Source organism: Euprymna scolopes, chromosome 24 (genome assembly GCF_053919585.1).
Source record: "Euprymna scolopes isolate OS-2025 chromosome 24, ASM5391958v1, whole genome shotgun sequence".
NCBI lineage: Eukaryota > Metazoa > Mollusca > Cephalopoda > Sepiida > Sepiolidae > Euprymna > Euprymna scolopes.
In genome coordinates, this window is record NC_136505.1 from 62078809 (window position 1) to 62099445 (window position 20637).

The 20637-nt window shown below is 33.8% G+C and overlaps 1 protein-coding gene across 7 annotated transcripts in view; it reads right to left on the reverse strand.

Annotated features, from left to right (window-relative positions):
• The window catches only part of LOC145246744 (F-box/LRR-repeat protein 2-like), a 423804-nt gene that overhangs the window by 22550 nt on the left and 380617 nt on the right, over positions 1–20637 (reverse strand). For all 7 annotated transcript variants that reach the window (XM_080108504.1, XM_080108506.1, XM_080108508.1 and 4 more), the window contains 3 exons: positions 14793–14867; positions 13734–13828; positions 3703–3771 (listed from right to left, as the gene is read on the reverse strand). In XM_080108504.1, coding sequence (XP_079964630.1) covers positions 3703–3771; positions 13734–13828; positions 14793–14867 — 239 coding nt within the window. The remainder of the gene's footprint in view (positions 1–3702; positions 3772–13733; positions 13829–14792; positions 14868–20637) is intronic.

Below are 20637 nucleotides of genomic sequence, written 5' to 3' on the forward strand. Positions count from 1 at the left end.
TGATTTTGCAAAACATGATTGAGTTTTGTAAAGGTAAAGACAAAAAAAAACAATATTTGCTGCATTTTGAGTCACAAAGTCAGAATTATCACAGCCTGATCTGGTAGCACCAGATGCCCTAACAGGTATTAACACTCTGGGCCAAAGTGAACCTGGAAAGAATGGTAACCAAGGGAAATCTCCACATTCCCTGCAGCACCAAAATGGTGCCTTACAACTGGATGTTTTTTAAGGTCATACCCAGTACCGATATGTGTAGAGAATCAAACCTTCCCTGACTTTGTATGTGTAGAAGATAGTATACACACAAGTGGCAGCAAACCTGTTTAACCTGTCAGGTACAGGAATTTGGGAAAAGAAGAAGCCGAGCATGTGGGGTCCCCTGTCCACGAGTGAAAAAATTACTTTCACCATGATTAATGTTTATGCAAAAAAAACAAAAAAAAAAAAAAACAATACATTGAGAAAAGTGCGAACAAACCAACGGTTTTTGGGCAATTTTAACCCCATAATGCGTTTTAGGAGGGCAACCAGAATTATCCGGGAAAATCTGTTCTGGCAAAAATTTACTTTCACCTTGACTAATGTTAGTGCAACATTTTTAAAAAATCCAAGACGTGGTTATTAAGAAGTGTGCAAACAAATGAACAGGAGTGAATTACTAGGTCCAATCCCTTCTTTGTCCGGGGACCAAAAAAAAGTAAAACTTTTGGATATAGTTGGATTCTTTTTATACGTGACATTAATTTGCATACACAGGGAATAGGTGCTTTAAGGAATAATTAGGGCAAACAGATAACAGAGGAAAAAAAAAAAAAAAAAAAAAAAAAAACATCTAGGCTGATATTTGTTATTAGTGTGAATTTCAGCATTAGTGAAGAAGTGTTCCTTTTAGGATTACAATATGCAACCACTTATCATTGCTGTTTTTGGTGTCTACAATCCTGCAGGTTTAAAGAGCTGCAACCAACAAGGACTTTATGCAGATCAAACAATCCTAATGTATAGTCTTCAGGAACTATGTCAATGTCTGACATACCTAACAATGGTTTTGATTATACCTAGCTTACCTGATCCCCGACGTTCTAGCAACCTAAGTTTTTTTTTTTTTTTTTTTTTTAATCTTAACTTCCTTGTTATCGTAATTTACTGTATCTTAAAATTTCCACAAAACAAATGATTTTGGTCGTTTCTGCTGCATTATAGGCTTGTTTGTATAACTGGCAATTAAACTTTATCACATCTTCATCAATGCCATTTTTCAATTGACTGTTTGAACGATAAGTGGTATCTGACGATCCTGGAGGGAAAATGGATAAACGCTGAATTGTGAAGCAAGGGTTTCACAATCTCTAACCACTGAATTCATACTGCTTGATTTCAGTGGCAAAGAGAAGTCCAAGATGACTAAAAACAATGCAGAGATAAGCAGAGAGCACCTGATATTCCCAAATAGTCACCCATTTTAGTACTGACAAGGCTTAATGATGTTTAATTTCAGTGATCTAACAGGAACCGATATGCCAACGTGATTATGCCGTATAATTTCTCAATTAATGTGAAGTAATGCACAATGTGTGAGTAAAACAAATGTAAACATAAGTTGACAATGCAAAAAATTTGGTGTGGCCAAAACATTCTCTGTATGCAAACTCATTATCATGGCAACAATCAAGCTGGTTTTAAAAGTTTGAAATCCAATATGGCTAGAGGATAACGGAACACAATCATGCAATTTTATGCATAAATAGATGACATTGTAATCACATCTGAAACACTAATGTCGTTTTAATGAGGGAAGAAGTAGTAATGAATAGTTTTGTTTTGCCATTTTATGAATATTTTTAAAAATACTCCCAAAAAGAATATTTTGTATTAATTACAATCAGAAAATAATTGTTGAGAACTAAACCTCTCCAATACTAGGTCATGTCATTATTTTTACTGCTTCACAAAAAAAAAATAAATAAATAAAAAAAAACTTTTTCATGAAATTAATCGCACATCTATTATATAAATCCCACCTGTCTGTTTAAATGTATGTATGTATGTATGTATGTATATTTGTATGTCTGCCTAAAACTTTTGACAGAGGCGACGGATTTTCACAAGATCAGTATCTTTGAAGCTCAACCCTTCGGACGACAAATATCGAAAAATTGGCTGAAAACATTAATTTCTTCACCTTCAACTGAGCACTTTTCTACAAGGAGGGGGTCGCTTTATTTCGCTGATATTTTCAAAAGTCATCCTCTCTTTTCGATGGACAAACATTAATTTAAACCTTCGTCACTTCCAGTTTGGCAATGGATACAACGGCATTACGTTTTTTTTTTCATGTTCTTTTCCTCCGTGGTACAGGTTCGAGCCTACCTGCCTGCCTATTACCACCTTTTTTTTTTCTTTTTTGCTCAACACACACCTCCAAATACCCAGCCAATACCGGGCACCCAGGCTAGTCTAAAATAAATTTTAAAAATTCACAACGCAGACAGCCTTTTTTTTTAATGTGCTACCATCTGGACTTAGAGACAGTGATAGGTTAAAAGAATTTTAATTTACTATTTAATTTTTTGTAAAAATATTGTAGGAAAAAAAAAATGGTACTACTGCAGAATAGTGGGATTTGTAAATAAATGCATTTCAGTTACAAACTTCATAGTTACATTTCATATTACAAACTTCATAGTTACATTTCATATTACAAACTTCATAGTTACATTTCATATTACATACTTACATGTTGTGCTGAAATTAAAATAAATACTAAAAATTTATAAAAGTGATACAGTAGAAAATTACAAGTAAAATCAAAATTTATTGAATTCTAGTTTTAGTGTATGTTTTAATGTGAACAGTGCTTTGCAACCAATTCTGTATGATAAACTTGCTTTCCTTAAATTAAAATCCACCATTTCAAAATACATGTCCGACCAGTAGTTTGTATGATTTTTGTAAACCTAGTCTAACACATCTACTAGGTCGTTGTAATTTTTGGAATTTATAATTTCAACATCACACTTAAGTATGTGTTGTGTTGTGGAACAACAGTGAAAATAAGAACAATCAAGTCGAGGTTCAGTTAAGGAACAAGTGTATTAACAATAATGTACAAAAATAGGAAAGCGTGTATATCTGCTGGGCACTCGGCTAGCAGTTGAAGTGCAGTCGTATCTCTCTCACCGGAATTACTAGGGCTATTTATAGTGCTAATCGGTGTAAATTCCTCTGTTCAAGGAAGGCTGGTATAACAGTATGTAATAGCGTTTTTACCTGAAATGCATTTGTTTTAAATCCTACTATTTTGCAGAAACACTAAAAAAAATTTTTTTAAGTAAAATGTTGAGCTGCAAGGCAGTGCAGACACACAGAGAAATTAAAGTTAACCAAATTTGATTAAAATGATCAGAAGTTTAGCTGAAATAAACCTTAAAGTCAACTAAATTAAATAGAAAACAAAATCCATTCTCAGATTTAATTCCAATTTAAGAGCATTGCATTTCAAATAGAATATAAATTGACGTTTTTAAATATCGATTTTATTATCATGATTGTGATTGTTTTGTAGGTGATATAGCAGAGAGATTGATTAGTTTTAATGATTGGAATCAATGTGAATAAAGATTTAAAATATAAACCGAAAAAAAAAATAAGAGTTACGTCCCTTGAATAAGGAAAAGAGACTTCTTTCAATTTACTTACAAATCTGTTATCTTTTTACAATTGTTCAAATTTAGCTCTTCTATATTTCTGCACTGCTGTGAAAATTTCCTGTAATAAAACAAAATGATATTTAGAAAAAGACTGATACAAATGTTTTATGAATTGGAAAACAAACAAAAATAAAATAAATAAAATAGAGTCCATATTTATTTACTTCTTTGTGAGAGCATAGACATTTGGTCAGGTTTTAATATGAAAAAAACTCTTTAAAAGTGGTACACTAAATGTTGGACAAAAAATAAAAATTGTCTCAGAGAAAACTTCCTCTTCCTCTGATGGGTTGATTGATTGTTTTTGTTTTATGGCATATCAACCCTTTTCAGGTTATTTAATCCAGTGATTTTGAAGAAAAAAATTTTTAATAGAATATATATAATTTTTTTTCAAGTCGGTTTCTATTTAACCCATAGTTGGGACCCAAACAAGTACTACCACTCTGGGTCAGAGTGGACCTGGGGGCAATGACAACTAAAGGGTGGCTCCACACTCCTCAAAGCCCACAAGCTGGAGCCTCACCATTAGATATAGTTTAAGGTCACATCCAGGACCTCCTCTGATGGGGGACAAAAAATATTAAGCTTTGATCAAAAGTCTTTTCCTAAAGAATTTTAAATTGTTCTTTATTTATACAAAAATTATTAGCTGTACATATATGCAAACATGTTTCAGTTGTGATTTCTTTCAAAACCCAGTGTCATTAGGCCACTAGTCCCAACTGGTTTCAAAGGCAGATCCATGGTGTAGTAGATAAATACTCAGTAAAATTAAGTTATAAGTTACTCTTCTGGAAGTTAACGGTTTAATCCTCAGTGTGAGTGACACTCAAAATATAATCGTGAATTCCTTAGGACTTATACCTAATCATGGCTGTGGATTAAATAAAAGAGTTTCATTTAAAATTCTGTGAAGATTCCCGAGTTGGACAAGATACACCTTAAGGAGATTGATGGTAACATCGATTTAAACATTATGAAAATAACACAAGACGAAAACAGTAGATTGAAAAACCCAAATAATACGAACACAACTTGTTCATTTTTTAACTTTCAAGTTGTTCTGAAAGCAGTTGACGAATTTAATTTCATTTTCCTGAAATGAATTCATGTAAAAATTAAGTTTTTTACATAACGAATGAAAAATTATAGAATTGGTAGGAGATGGGGGGGGGGTAATGTGTTACATTATGAATAAACATATCAATCATTTTAAACACATTACTATATATATATATATATATATATATATATATATATATATATATATAGTATGCAAACCCCAACATCAAGTGCCATTGTGAGTAAGTAAAATTTATAATTAAGAATTAATAAAAGTGAAAAAAACTAAAGTCCTTTCATTTTTGTAGCCATCTTATCTTGCTTACAATCCAATATATCTGAACTGGAACTGTCTTCTATAATTTTTTTCTTTTTACTGGGGTGGGATAGGGTGCTCACAGCTTACCGAGGCCCAAAAACCACGAGGATAAGGATTAATAAGTGGCAGGTGGCCAGTAAAACACTGCAATTATTGGTAATGATGGAACTTAGGTAGTATTTGTGTATTCAAGAGGATAGTTCAATAGGAAGAGGGCTTCACCACTAGATTTTGAAGTCATTTTGAACCCTGTCATGGCAGAAAATGGTACTCCTTCTAGATGCAGCAACAGTACTCCATACTAGGACATATTTGGTTCTTATACAGATAGAGAATTGCACCAGCAAAGAGGTACCTTCTACACTACACATAATACTTCAACCAACTATCTCAACATCTTACAAGAAATTCAGACCAACATCAGCAAGATACTAGTATCTAATATAGACGAATGCTTGCATGTCTGTACATCTCTAAGAAGAAAAAGAACTATGGAAGAGATTCTCATAAAAATTTGAAACATAGATAGAGACATAAAGTGGAGTCTAACAAGTTCTGTTGAAAGGAAGAGAAGAAGTAGAACTCCCCTCACTTGAAAAATAAATAGTCCTATGAATTAAAAAGACGATTGGTTAATTTTTTATAAAATTTAAATCATAAATGTAAATTATTCCTTAGTATTGTACTCAGTGTGTGTGTGTGTATATATATATATATATATATATATATATACACACACACATGACTACTTCATTTAATCACATAAATTAATAAACGAAAGTATAAATTTATGCGTAAACTTTAAGTATTTACTTCAACAGTGCTCAATACGTAGGTGGAGCTAGGTAATTAGTTATAAAATATATATGGCAATTAGCTACACAGAATATTCTGCATTTCATCCATGCTAGGATTTACCAGGATTATGCCTATTACTTAGTATGTATGTGTATATATATATATATATATATATATATATATATATATATATATATATATATATATATGTCTGACTTATCTTTAAGTACCATTGAATAAATACATAAATAAGATCCATATTAACTTTCAACAACTTATCAAAGTCAGAACCTTATTCTGGAAATCGACACAGCAAAAAAGACTACTTTACTGCAGATCTGATGCACAAATCTAACACAACATGTAACAGTGTCCAAGAGTCGTCTATGCTTTCTCCTTCCCCCCGACAAAAATATTTTCTCAAAAAATATTTTGGAAACTCTACCATATTGTGTGACACACTATGTTAAGAAATATGCATAACTCAAGATAGACACAATATATTAGTCATCCACATACAGTACTGTTTCGCTGTATCACAGCTCATCAGTGCAGCTGGACTAGCAACTACCTCAAGCCAGATTTGAAACTCGACGCCTAGACAACAGTCGGCACTTCTAACCATTACGCTATTCAGCTGCTGCTATGACAGGCATGTGAATTAACAATGTTCAAATATTGAACAAACACCTAAGCTCTAATTGTTTACACAAAGAACAAGTTCAATGAAACCAGGTTTCCAGCTTTCGAGCATGTATACTTGTTAATTGCATTCTAATGATAAAGGAAAGAATCAGTTCACAATCTGTTTTTGTTTATTTTTATTAAACAAAAAAATGCTTTTAAAAGAGAGTTATTTTATGTATGTCTTCATTAAGCACCTTTTTTGTTTTGGAATACTACATAAATTTTTATTGATATTTGATTGTCTGATGAGCAGCCAAATAGACTAAAGACAATGTTTTCCATCATGAGTTACAAAATGCAGATAATACAGTAAAAGAAAATATAAAATTGAAGAAAATATAGGCATTCACTGAAATAAAGTAAAAATAAAAATTTAAGTTGGGCTGAGTCTCTCTTTTGGTCATTGGAATGCAAGGATATTTTCCCTGTGATAAAAGCATTGTTCCTATTCCTATTTACAATGCCTCCCCACGGGACAGAGTTAGACACCAGGGTCGTTTTTTAATGTGGAGAAAAGGAACAAAAATAAAAATTGTCTCAGTTGTGAAGGATTTTTCTTCCACTGACAGAACAAGAAATTGAAGTGTAGCATCTGAAGAACAGATACGACACTTTGATCTTGTCCCGAAGGCCAAGAAATGTAAATTCAAAATGTAAGTTTAATAAGTCAATTCGATGCAGATTTAAAAAAACATTTATTTGTTCATAAATCAAAGTACTTTTCGACATAATCTCGTCTTCAAGATAGACACAATTTTTTTTTTTTTTTCTCTTCCTCCTTCATCTTATTTATCCCTCACGGCACGATGTCACTAAGAAAAACAAGTCCTGTTCGGTGTTATCAACTGTGATTTTCAAATGTCCAGATTAGGAGACCTGCATGGTCATGTGTAAAAGTTATATAAGGATATTTTTTCTCAGTGATAAAACCGTGTTTAGATGATTTATGAACAAATGTTTTTTTTTTTTTTTAAATCTATGTTGAATTGGCTTACTAAACATATCTATATATAAATTGATAAAGCAGTTTTATTTCTCTTTTCTGCTTTATAGCTTTCTAGTTTCTAATGTTTAACTATTTCTTTCGGTTTTTTTTTTATGACAAACATTAAACTGTTTTTGTATGCCAATTTGTGCAATTTCACGTCTGATATCGCCTATGCTTGCTATAAGAGTTTGTTTTGTGATGAAATTGCTCTTATTTGATCTAGATTTTTATTGCTGCATTCTTTTTTCACCAAGGTAAAGATACGAGATTCGTTTGTTTCTTTTTTTTAAACAAGTCATTCTCTTAAAATGAGGTTTCAAATGAATCAACATTCTCATTCTGGGCCTTGACCTCCATGTATAGAAAAAACAAAACAAGGTGATTAGAAATTTAGTGCCATTTTACAAATAATGAAAACTAGCATGACCTGTACTAATTCCACAGCGGACTCTTAAATGTAACATATTGATGTTGACATTCTGTGAATGTTCAGTGTAAATGGAGATGCCCTGATATTATTGTAGCTCTTTTGTTAAAACTGCAAAAGTATTTAAGCTAGTAGGGACGTCCAATGTAGCCTAGTCATAAAATATGACTAAATATGATATTTTAATTCATGCAGATTTCGCATATATTATTATAGAGTCAATTTTCTATCGTTTTTTTTTATATATTATAAAGTTGTGATTTCAAAAATAAAAAATATATCCATGACTTGGTTGCATCAGCTTAAACCAAAGTTTAAAAAAAAAAATTATATATATTATACTATCAGTTTAGCCTGGAATTTCTTGTTCATAACTTGCCCTACATTTTATACACTTTACACAAGATTTCAAATGTTTAGACCAAAAATTGTCTGAGTAATTTTGTAGAGACCACAAAGCTATTTTTTTTATAACGGACCCGTATTTTGACCCCTTAACATTTATTATTTTGGACTAAAATCAAAATAAAAAGTTTTACCCATGTCCAAGTTACCTACATCTAAAATTTCAAGTCTTTAGACTCAAAATTGGGGGAGAAATTTGGTAGAATCTGCAAATGTCAACTCTTTCAACTGACTGTTTGGCAGCAAAATTTTTATCCCAAATTAAAATGCAAAATTTTTACCCCAAATTAAAATGCTAAATTTTTACCCCAAATTAAAATGCTAAATTTTTACCCCAAATTAAAATGCTAAATTTTTACCCCAAATTAAAATGCTAAATTTTTACCCCAAATTAAAATGCTAAATTTTTACCCCAAATTAAAATGCTAAATTTTTACCCCAAATTAAAATGCTAAATTTTTACCCCAAATTAAAATGCTAAATTTTTACCCCAAATTAAAATGCTAAATTTTTACCCCAAATTAAAATGCTAAATTTTTACCCCAAATTAAAATGCTAAATTTTTACCCCAAATTAAAATGCTAAATTTTTACCCCAAATTAAAATGCTAAATTTTTACCCCAAATTAAAATGCTAAATTTTTACCCCAAATTAAAATGCTAAATTTTTACCCCAAATTAAAATGCTAAATTTTTACCCCAAATTAAAATGCTAAATTTTTACCCCAAATTAAAATGCTAAATTTTTACCCCAAATTAAAATGCTAAATTTTTACCCCAAATTAAAATGCTAAATTTTTACCCCAATTAAAATGCTAAATTTTTACCCCAAATTAAAATGCTAAATTTTTACCCCAAATTAAAATGCTAAATTTTTACCCCAAATTAAAATGCTAAATTTTTACCCCAAATTAAAATGCTAAATTTTTACCCCAAATTAAAATGCTAAAGTTTTACCCCAAATTAAAATGCTAAAGTTTTACCCCAAATTAAAATGCTAAAGTTTTACCCCAAATTAAAATGCTAAAGTTTTACCCCAAATTAAAATGCTAAAGTTTTACCCCAAATTAAAATGCTAAAGTTTTACCCCAAATTAAAATGCTAAAGTTTTACCCCAAATTAAAATGCTAAAGTTTTACCCCAAATTAAAATGCTAAAGTTTTACCCCAAATTAAAATGCTAAAATTTTACCCCTAATTAAAATGCTAAAATTTTACCCCTAATTAAAATGCTAAAGTTTTACCCCTAATTAAAATGCTAAATTTTTACCCCTAATTAAAATGCTAAATTTTTACCCCTAATTAAAATGTTAAATTTTTACCCCAAATTAAAATGCTTGTCGCATGTCTGAATGCCTGTTATTCATAAATTTTAAATGTTTAGACCCAAAATTGGCTGAGTAGTTTGGTAGACACCACAATGGTCAAATCTTTTGAACTTTGACCTCTTGGCAGCTCAATCCGATTAAAAAGCTTGCCCTATCTTTGGATACCCTTTATGGAAAATTTCAAATGTTTAAACCAGAAATTAGCCGAGTAATTGGATAGAGACCGCAGAGGTAAAATTTTTTAAAACTTTGACCCCAATTTTAATTCCTTAACATATTTTGGGGCTCAAATCAAATTAAAAAGTTTGATCCATGTCCAAGTAACCTATATTTAAAATTTCAAGTGTTTCGACCCAAAATTAGCGGAGGAGTTTGGTAGAGTTTTCAAAGGTCAAAGCATTGAACTTTGACCCCTTGACAGCCCAGTTTCTGGCAGAAAACCGATTAAAAAGATTTTCCCAAATCTCAATACCTCTTATGTCAAATCTCGAGTCTCTAGACTGAAAATTGACAGAGTTATTTGGTAGGGAAATGTAAACACACACACATATATATATATATATATATATAAGTTCCTTTAGCTATGATTGAATCCAAAACTTATGAAGAATGATTGTGCCCCTATCTGTATAAGCACACAAAGAAAAAAAAAAAAGAACAAAATATAACAAAATTTTAACTTTTTGTGAAATCAAAAGACTCCATCCAAAACATGTAATTGCCTAATCAGGTTTATGATAAACCTGTATGTGTGCACTTTATATACAGGGTGTAACGATAAAATTGTCACCCTAGAAAAGACGAAGTGATTCCATTTCCATTTAATGAAAACTAGTTTTCTTTTGTTGCAGACGATCTACTAGTTCACCAGTTGTGTACAAATCCCAAGAGTGATAAGAGCCTTCTATCATGTCTGAAAGTGACACAATGTTCAACAAGTGCGAACGGAGATGCGTCGCTGTACAACTCATGCTCTCTACCGATCCAAGTTATGATAACAGGACCATTGCAGCACCCTCAAAATGTAAATCAGGATGGTTCAATGCTTGAGAGCACAGCTTAATGAAATTTCTGGCCATGGTTATGATCTTTGGTGTGGTATCCCATGACGGCCACATCATACCACCTCACATCTTCAACGTCTGCTTTGAAGTCAACACTAAAGTGCATCTGGATGTGCTGAAGAGCGTGGTGATTACATAGTGAAATCAGATGGCCGCTGGCAGACCCTGTGTGTGGCAATAGGACTCTGCGCTGGTTCATATATCCGAAGAGATCCCAGCTTGGCTTCAGAAGTGCTACGACCGTACTTTCTCTCACTGCCAACTCTCCTCCTCCGACCCGAACCCACTGGACTACTTTGTTTGGTCATACATCGTGTGAACATCAAAGCCAGCCTGAGCGCTTGTGGAAAAGGTATGCTTCCAGTTCTGGATCCGTATTGAGGCAGTGATTGAGGCTGAAAGCGGCTACATTGAATAGATGTTAGCTCTACGACATAATAAATTACCCGAATTGATTTTTTCAATAAAAGTTTTAAAATAAAGCTGTAGCGTTGTTTTCTTTATGTACGGCACAATCACGCCAGATCACCGAAGTTAAGCAACGTTGAGCCTGGCCAGTACCAGATGTGTGACCATTTGGGAAGGCTAGGCACTGTATGTACCTTCATGAAAGGTTGGGCATGGGGCCAGCACCCTCACCCTGTAAAAAGAACCCCTCGCTACAGAAACATCTACAAAAGTTGTAGATGGCCTATGCCCCTTCAGGGGCTCAAGGGCTGGGGGGGGGGTCCTTAGGGCGACAAATTTATCGATTCATCCTGTAGTGTGATGTGAGGTATGTTTAATATATAGTATAATCACATATACATAGTGGTTCCCATTCGATCACCTAAGTTAAGCAATGTTGAGTCTGGTCAGTACCAGAGGGGTGACAATTTAGGAATAACAAACGATGCATGTAAAAGGATGTTGACCCATACAAGAACTGTAAAAACCTAGCATCATTACCTTCCTTAACTGGGATATACATGCTGATCGGAGAACCACTTGTGAATTTGATATTTCCTAGACACTTCTTTCTTAAGGGGAAAACTGTATAACCCACCTGAGGTGAATGCTGCTGAGATATGTTAAGTGGGAATTCTAAATGCATTTAACACCCAAGTTTCTCAAATAGCAAGAAACCTATTTTCTAGGATTTGGTCAAATATAGCCGAATCTGAAATCTGGTGAGTAGACAAAAATAGTGTAGCACTTTTTGCTCAAGTTTTAGAATGTTTAAAAACTTGAGACCGAGAGAAAAGCTACTAATTGACGACTAAGCCACAAAAACACAGTTGGCAATGAAAATGCATATCTGGATGTATGCCAAAAAAACAAAAAAAAGGGGAATGATTTGTAGGTTATGTAGGAAGTGCTGGGAGGGGGGGTGATAGCATCTTCAGGAGTATTTTGGCAATGACCTTTCTCTGGCAGCTGACACGTGTCAAATATTATTATCCATCGCTTACGATGAGTGAGAGAAAGCAAGCGAGATAGAAATGGGAAACAGGGAAGCAACAAAGCTGACTTATTTAAAAGATGGATAATCCGTCCAAAATACACTAGGATTAACTCTCTTACTGAACAGAAAACATTGCTGAAACAAAGAGAGTGGTGTGAAGGGAAAGGGGTTTCATTTGTGAATGGAGGTCACAAAGAGAGAAAGAGAAGAAAGCAGGTTTGGAATAGTCAATCGAAAGAGATTTATGCAGTCTTTATGCATATCTCTCTCTCTCTCTCTCTCTCTCTCTCTCTCTCTCTCTCTCTCTCTCTCTCTCTCTCTCTCTCTCTTGAAAGCCTTTCCACGGTAAGAAGGGAAAGGGTGCATTCATTTCATCAACTAAAAGTTAAAAGGAAACAGCAAGAGTGCTCTTCACACTCTTTACTTGTCAATCCATACCTCCCACTTCTCCTCACATAGGTAATTTTCAGCCTACACATTAGAGGGAGAAGTATTACACATTTCTAAAAAGTAGTTGTTGGTCTCAATCCTCTCATAATATTCATTCCAACTTGCAATCTATAATATAAATTTCACCTGTCTGTTTAAATGTATGTATGTATGTATGTATGTATGTATGTATGTATGTATGTATGTCTGCCTAAAACATTCGACAGGCGATGGATTTTCACAAGATCAATATGATTTTGAAGCTCAACCCTTCGGACAACAAATAACGAAAAATTGGCTAAAAACATTAATTCCTTCACCCTCAACTGGACGCTTTTCTACAGGGAGGGGCCGCTTTTTTTGCTGATATTTTTTAAAGTTATCCCCTCTTTTCAACTGACTAGCCTTAATTTAAACATTTTTTACTTCCGCTTTGATGATGGGGGCAACAACAAAGACGTCAAATTTTTTTTTTTCAGTCTTTTTCTTTTTTCGGTACGGGTTCGAGCCTGCCTGCTTACTACCACTTTTTTTTTTTTTTTTTTGCTCAACACACACCTCCAAACACCCAGGCAACCAGGCTAGTTCTATATAGAACTAAAAGAAGATTACAAATTTAACTGAACTCCCTTAATCTCACAACCTTCCCTGTGTAACACAAAATGGTTGTGAAGAGTCTAGGACAGAAAAACGAGAATGGAGAGCACCAAGTTATATCCTGGAAAGGCACGACAAGTTCTGGAATATTGGGAAGGCTCAAAAGTACACAAATCTCAGAAAACGAATATTGATTCTTAACAAGGAATCAATCAAAACGGCCATTACAATAACACAACGTGATTTGAAACAACAAAAAAAAGAGAGTGTGCTGGAAACCTGAGAAAACTTATCACTCAGACTCCAGGAAACACCAGTGAGAAATCCTTGATACCCACTTTTGCGAAAACTCGGAGACTATAATAGTAGTTGTTTGAATGAAGAATTTTTATCCCCCACCTCCCCCAACAAGAAACGTAAAAAGTTGGACATGCTTTCAAAAGTTTTGATAAAAGATTTGAGTAAACTTACATTAAAGCACCATCAGTAATACTCTGACAGCCCCTCAAACTCAAGGACTTTAAAAACCCACCGCATCGTTTGGAAATGTGTTCAACTACTGGACCCTGGAAGTAAAAAAAAAAAAAAAAAAAAAAAAAAAAGTATTATAACGGATAATTAAACATGTTCAGTATCACAAAATCGATACTAAATTTTCTTAAACATATTAGAAATTAATAGATTTTGCTAAGCATAAATAATTATAAAATTTAAATGTTAGTGAGAACCATATATATGTGGAGCACTCTTTAGAAGATATGCCTCTTTTTTATTTTTATTATTCTGCCCAAATGGACCAGAGGGGATTCAAATTGCATCGTTATGCTGACTGGCATTCATGACTGCAAATTTCATCGCTTTTGCAGATATTGACGGTGTGAGACTAAGAAAGCAGTCCTGTCATGAAAGTGCGTCAGAAGCAAAGATGCATTATTGAATTCCTGACATTAAAAATGATAGTGACAATGTATGAAAATAAATTCTAAAGTACAAAAGGTTGCCCGTTCTAATGTTATAACACCCGTTTCCTATGTTTTTCAAGTTTTGTGCAGAAATAGTTTATGAATAAAATATTTTTGAATGAACTAAGATTATGTTGGAAAAAATAGGAAGACAGTAAGGGGAGGGGGGTAAGAAGGATGAAAAAGGAGACAGGTGAGGAGGAGAGAAAGAGAGAAGAGATGAAAAAGAGGAGGCGGGCGAGGGAGATGAAAAAGAGGAGGCGGGCGAGGGAGATGAAAAAGAGGAGGCGGGCGAGGGAGATGAAAAAGAGGAGGCAGGCGAGGGAGATGAAAAAGAGGAGGCGGGCGAAGGAGATGAAAAAGAGGAGGCAGAGTGAGAGAGAGAGAAAAGGAACACAGGCAGGGGAGTGAGAAATTAAAAGGAAAACAGATAAAATGTGGTGATATAAGAAATTGTAAATATTTTAAGATGTAATGGATACTGAATCGACACTCGCTTTTCTCATGCATTTGTTTAATACCCCCCCCCCTTTCATCATTTGAAAGACCCTTGTTTGAAACAAATTACCTCAATAGCCAACTGGAAGTCAAAGAGATCAACTCTCTGCCAGTTACTCCCATCAAGTGCAAGGACATTCCAATACTGAAATTCAAAAAAAAAGACATTTTTGTAAATTTGATATTTTCCAACTTTTTAAAAAAAATTAAAGTTCTTGGCTCCCATTTATATTTTTTCTTTTGAAAAATGATCTAAAAGTTAATTCATGAAATATTAAAAATTATACAGATAACAAAGTAGTATTTCATATATATATATATATATATATATATATATATAAAGAATCAAATAAATACTCATGTTGCATCTAAAAAGCGGCCAAGGCATTTGTGATCGTTTGCTAAGAGATCTAATCTTGGACAATTTCCCAAGTTTTTCTAATTCAGAATGTTTGATTGTATGGTTTACATAGAAATTTATTTTATTTTTTTTTTTTAACTTGAGTCACCACTTATCAAGACCCGAAAACCACTCGAGGATAAGGGTTAATGAATGTAAGGTGATAGTGTAGTAATCGTTAATGGTGTGAATTGGGGAGAATTTGATTATTTATGGGGACGGTTCAACAAGAACTTGTTTACATTGGATTTGAAGGCTACCATGTTGTATTCAACCGGGAAGCAGGCCAGCAGAACAGTGCTTACATCTTAAACTAAAACAATCGACTTCATATTAACTTCCAATGCATCATAATTCAACTCTGGTGGCATTCTGTCGATTCCTCCTGCAAGCTGAAGTTCCCATCTCTGAATAATGTTAAGGTGTTAAAAGTATAACAAAATAAGAATTTAAAGGAGATTAATTTAAATATAATCTTTACTTATGACGCACAATTTTTTTGTTGTTTTTACTCACCTTCAACCAAAACAAGGCATATCGGCACTTGGACGTAAGGGGCTACTAATTGGGACAATGCCTAAGGAAGATTAAGATACATGGTTACATTTAAACTTTGCATATCTGTACAGTCAGGGAAGCAGATAGCAGGAAGGGAATTCCAAAATCTAACTGTTTGAGGGAAGAAACTATTAGAGTAAAAAGCTTTCTGGCATTTAAGGATCTCAACACTGAAGGAGTGTGATTTTGTTGCTAAGCAAGTTTGTCGGGATATGTACGTTGAGGTTGTACAAATGCAAAGAGCTCATCAGAGCATACTCATTAAAATGCTTGTGAAATAGACACAGGGACGCAACATTGTGATAGGATAGGGGTTGGAGCTTAGTTGACAAAGTGGGACCTATTAGATTGGGGACATTTTTGGACCCTATCTAACATCTAAAAACAAAAAATACTTTTATTTAAACTGATAACAAAGTCAGAAAACCAGGGAGATGTCTGAGGGTATTAGGTCAGAGTAAGCAGAGTAGTTTAACCATTCACATAAACAAATCTCTAAATTTCTAATTTACAGTATGTTTGGTCAAAAATATTTCAAAAGTTATCATTTGTTAAAAGGTTTCAAAGAGGTTTCTTTTGGCTGGATTTATAACATTGGAATCATGCTGGAGTTGAGGATCCAACTCATCACATCGACAAATCAACAACTGTCAGATTAATGGAAAAACCTTATAAAGAGTGCCACGCAGTATTATAATATTCTAGAACCCTCTCGATCTTTCTTGAAAGTTCTGGGACTCTTAAAGATTATTTAAATCTATTTTTTTTTCTCTCTATTATTGTAATTTGTTTTGTGAAACAAAAATTTCTGAAATAACAGGTAAGATCTCGCTTTATAAATAAGCGAAGATAAATTAAGCCCTCTATAACAATAGTGTAAACCATCTTCGGCATATTCCTCGGATCATTACATCGCCAATGAGCGTTTTAGAGTGGTTTTACTAGTGCACATGTGCAATTGTTTTTGAGATTCATAAAGAACAAAGCATATGCATTCTTTCCTTGGAGAAAACATGTAGCCATTACAGTTTTAATGATGACAAAACTGACATGACGCAAAGTGTGTCAGATTTGACAGAATTCCTACGGCTACAATACCTATAAAATTATGCTATCAAACCCGACAGTGATATGGGACAAGAGGGAGCTGAGAGGAAGATGATAACGATATACCAAGGTCTCATGTACGACATGATAAACTGGAATCTTAGTAAGATCCTCATTAGTCCAGTAATTATAGAAATCCGGTTGGAATGTGAGGTAACAGGTGAATATTTGACATCCAGTAAAAAAAAAAAAAAAAAAAAAAAAAAAAAGAATTTTTAAATAGCAGAATGGGCCAACCAACAGGCTGCTAAGTAATTTTCTGGATGAACTATCCCAAAAACATAGATAAGGTTGGCTCTGTAAACTGGCAGAAAAGAGAATTTCTTTCACCATGGTCAGGAGAGGATGAAAATGGCTGCCCAAGATCAAAGCTCAATTACCAATGATTTTAAGATGAATGGTCTCAGCAATAGCAAATGCAGGTTCTGTCATAAAATAGAGTGTCAGTCACCAGACATTCAGTTGCAAGGTTCAACTAGAGAACATCTGCTATACAAAGCGACTCAATGAAGTGTGTTAATATCTCCTATGCAAAAATTTAAATAGTCAATGTAGCAGCAAGTCCTGGTTACATATCGGAGAGAACAGTTAGAAATAAATCATACACGTACATCAAGTCTGTTGCCAAGGTCGCTGGAAAGATGGTGGGATCCTTCTACCGCTCCAGAAGATATCTCAGTACTGATGTAATTCTCTATCTATATAAAAGCCAAGTACGTCCAAGGATGGAATACTGCTGCCATATCTGGGCAGGAGCTGCTAAAAACAGCCTATCCTGCCTTGACAGAGTGCAAAATAGACTTTGTGGCTTAGTAGGGGATGCCCTTTTCTCTTCCCTGCAACCTCTCTCCCACAGAAGAGACGTTGCGAGCTTATCCTTGTTTTAACGTTATTTCCATGGCAGGTACTCGTCTGAACTCCAATCTCTGGTCCCCCCTCGCCAATCTTTCACGAAAAACACCCGTCTATCTGAATCCACTGTCAAAAATTTTCCCCATTCTTTATCTGTGCCTAAATGAAAACGTGGATTCCATGAACAAAGCTTCTTTCTTAGAACTGCACGCCTGTAGAACTGTTCCGTCTGCCTGCTTCCCCCCTGACTACAACCTGGATGTCTTCAAGTCCAACATAAACAAATTCCTGATGAACCACCCCCTTAAGTAAACACTTCAATAAATCTCCACACTAACATACTGTACTTGCAATAACCCTTATCCCTGAGTGGCTTCTGTGCCTTGATAAGTGGTGACCACCGTGTAAAAAAAAAAAAAAAAAAAAAAAACACCATCTACTATGACTATGCAATTCTTACATTTACATACTTATAAAACGAAGCTTTTGAACCTGGCAGTGATATGGACAAGAGCTGAAGTCAGTGTAAATAATTATATGTGCTTAAACAGAGCTGAAAGGAAGAAAATAACAAAATGCAAAGGTCTCATATGTACAACATGAAAAGAACCTTTAATCTTGGGAAGATCTCCATCGTTCCAGTAAGTACAGGAGCAACTGGACTAATAAAGAAGAATTTTATAAACTACCTGGTGAATATAACAAATAAACCCTTATCCCTGAATGGCCATTGGGCCTTGATAAGAGGTGAACTCCATGTAAAAAAAAAAAAAAATGAACCAAGAACAAAAGTTACAATTTCCTTTCTTCCTCCGTGTGCCAAACACAGAAATAATTTCCATGAATAGAGTTTCTTTCTAAGAACTACCCATGTGTGGAATAAGCTACCATGTGACCGCTTCCCTGCAAACTACAACATGATTGTCTTCATATCCAATGTCAACAAATACTCGTCACAAACTATCCTCATAACATTCTGCTTATTCATCAATTTCAACACTCATAATATTCATTATTTACCTATCAATCTCATTAAATCTTATCCTCGAGTGACTTTTGGCCTTGATTAATGGTAAGTCAGATAAAAATCAATTTTTTTTTTTTAACAAAAAAAATGTGAGTGGTAAGTAGACCTTCCTTCCTCTCTGGCTATTTTCTTAAATTTGCTAATAAACAAAATGATCTTTGCTTTCATCTTAATGTGGGTGTGCACGCATACAAATCCAACTGTCTTTTGTTTATGTATCACATTTAAATCTAGATAAGACGCCTGCACGATTTTATGAAGAATCTGTCTGATTCAATGTCGTAACTAATACGTAAGTGTTTAAATACACTACTTATCTGATAGCTAAATGTTTTGATTTCAATTCTAGCTGATGGCACCTAAGTCATTTCTTTGTAAATTTTAGAAATCTCAACTATATATTTGGTACAATATAATAATCAATAGAGAATTGGCTCTATAATAAAAATTAAATCTGCATTAATTAAAATCATACTTAAGTGTATTTTATGACCAGACAACGTCAGGCAGCATGCTAGTTTTTAATAAAAATGGCGGAAACTTACTAATTTCTTTACTTCTGGGATTTCATAATGTTCAATGGTCCTGGATATGATCTTAAACTTTGAGGAGTGTGGAGCCACTATATCCAATGCGGGCTTTGGTGAGTGTGGAGCCACCCTTTAATTGCCATTGCTCCCAGGTCCACTCTAACCCGAAGTGGTAGTACCTGTTAGGGTCTCAACTATGGGTTAAATAGAAACCAACTTGAAAAAATATATATATATATTCTATTAAGTGATTTTTCTTCAAAATCACCAGATTCAGCATTGAATAATCTGAAAAGGGTTGATATGTCATAAAACAACCAACCAATCATTATGTTCGAAAATAATATTTCTAATATCTTTAAGGATTTCTGAGATTGCAGAAAAAGATAGACATTTTTTGCTGCCTGTTATTGATTGATTTAATTTACAAATCTCAAAATTGTTTTAATGCTTATGAAATATCTTTCTGTCTGTATTTATTTTTTTAAATTTAATTGATTTTACAAAGTCATTATTTTTCTGATCCAAACAATGTAACCCAACTGCAATGGGCGACCCAACGTTGTTTTTTTTTTTTTTTGGGGGGGGGGGGGTTAAATTATCCATAAAAATCGGTTCAGTCTGAGATTATTCTTTTCTGACTTTAATCCTACTCAAAAACATTAAAATGTAATCGAATTTTTGTACTAGGATTCGGTCTTATAAAAACAGGAAAACAATGGGTAGTTTTTTTTTTTGTTTTTTTTTGTTTTTTTGGTAAGAATAAGTTCCATGGAGGCTTACTAATTTTGATTTTCCGACCCCATGAAGTTAGCATAATTTTCAACAGTGAGAACATCTTTAGTAGGATGCCCCATGGAGTAAATGTGGTATTCTGGTGGCTACAATGATTCTAGGAAAGAGTAGAATAGACAGTCTAAGACAGACAATAACGATTTTCTCTACAATTTTTATGGTCTTGTATCTAATTTGTCACATTGTATTTTTATTACCTTCTAGCAAATAAATCAGAATGCAGCATCTGTTCTATCCTGACTCCTATTAATCTCAGGTGAATATGGCAGAAAATATGCCATAGAAAATTGAATGCTATTTGGTGGAGCTTTAATTACAAATCCTAAAATGATGCATGTTTCCTTTTTGCAGAAAGATGGAGTGTGGCTTGATTTTTTTTTCTTCTTTCAAAACAGAAGAGAGCGAGCAAGAAAAAGCAGCTTCATTTTATTTTTATTAGTACGACTATTTTTAGCAGCAGTTTCGATGCACAGTTGTGCAGCAAAACTGCTCATTTTGTCGTTTTATACATGCACTGTACTCCTGTTTAATTGAAGCAGATGATTGGTTGAAGTCGTTTCTTTTGGCTGACTGGAACCAAATAATCCTTTGCCTTTGATCGAAAATCAAATTAACTCTAAATTTTTGTTTTACAATTAACTAGCAA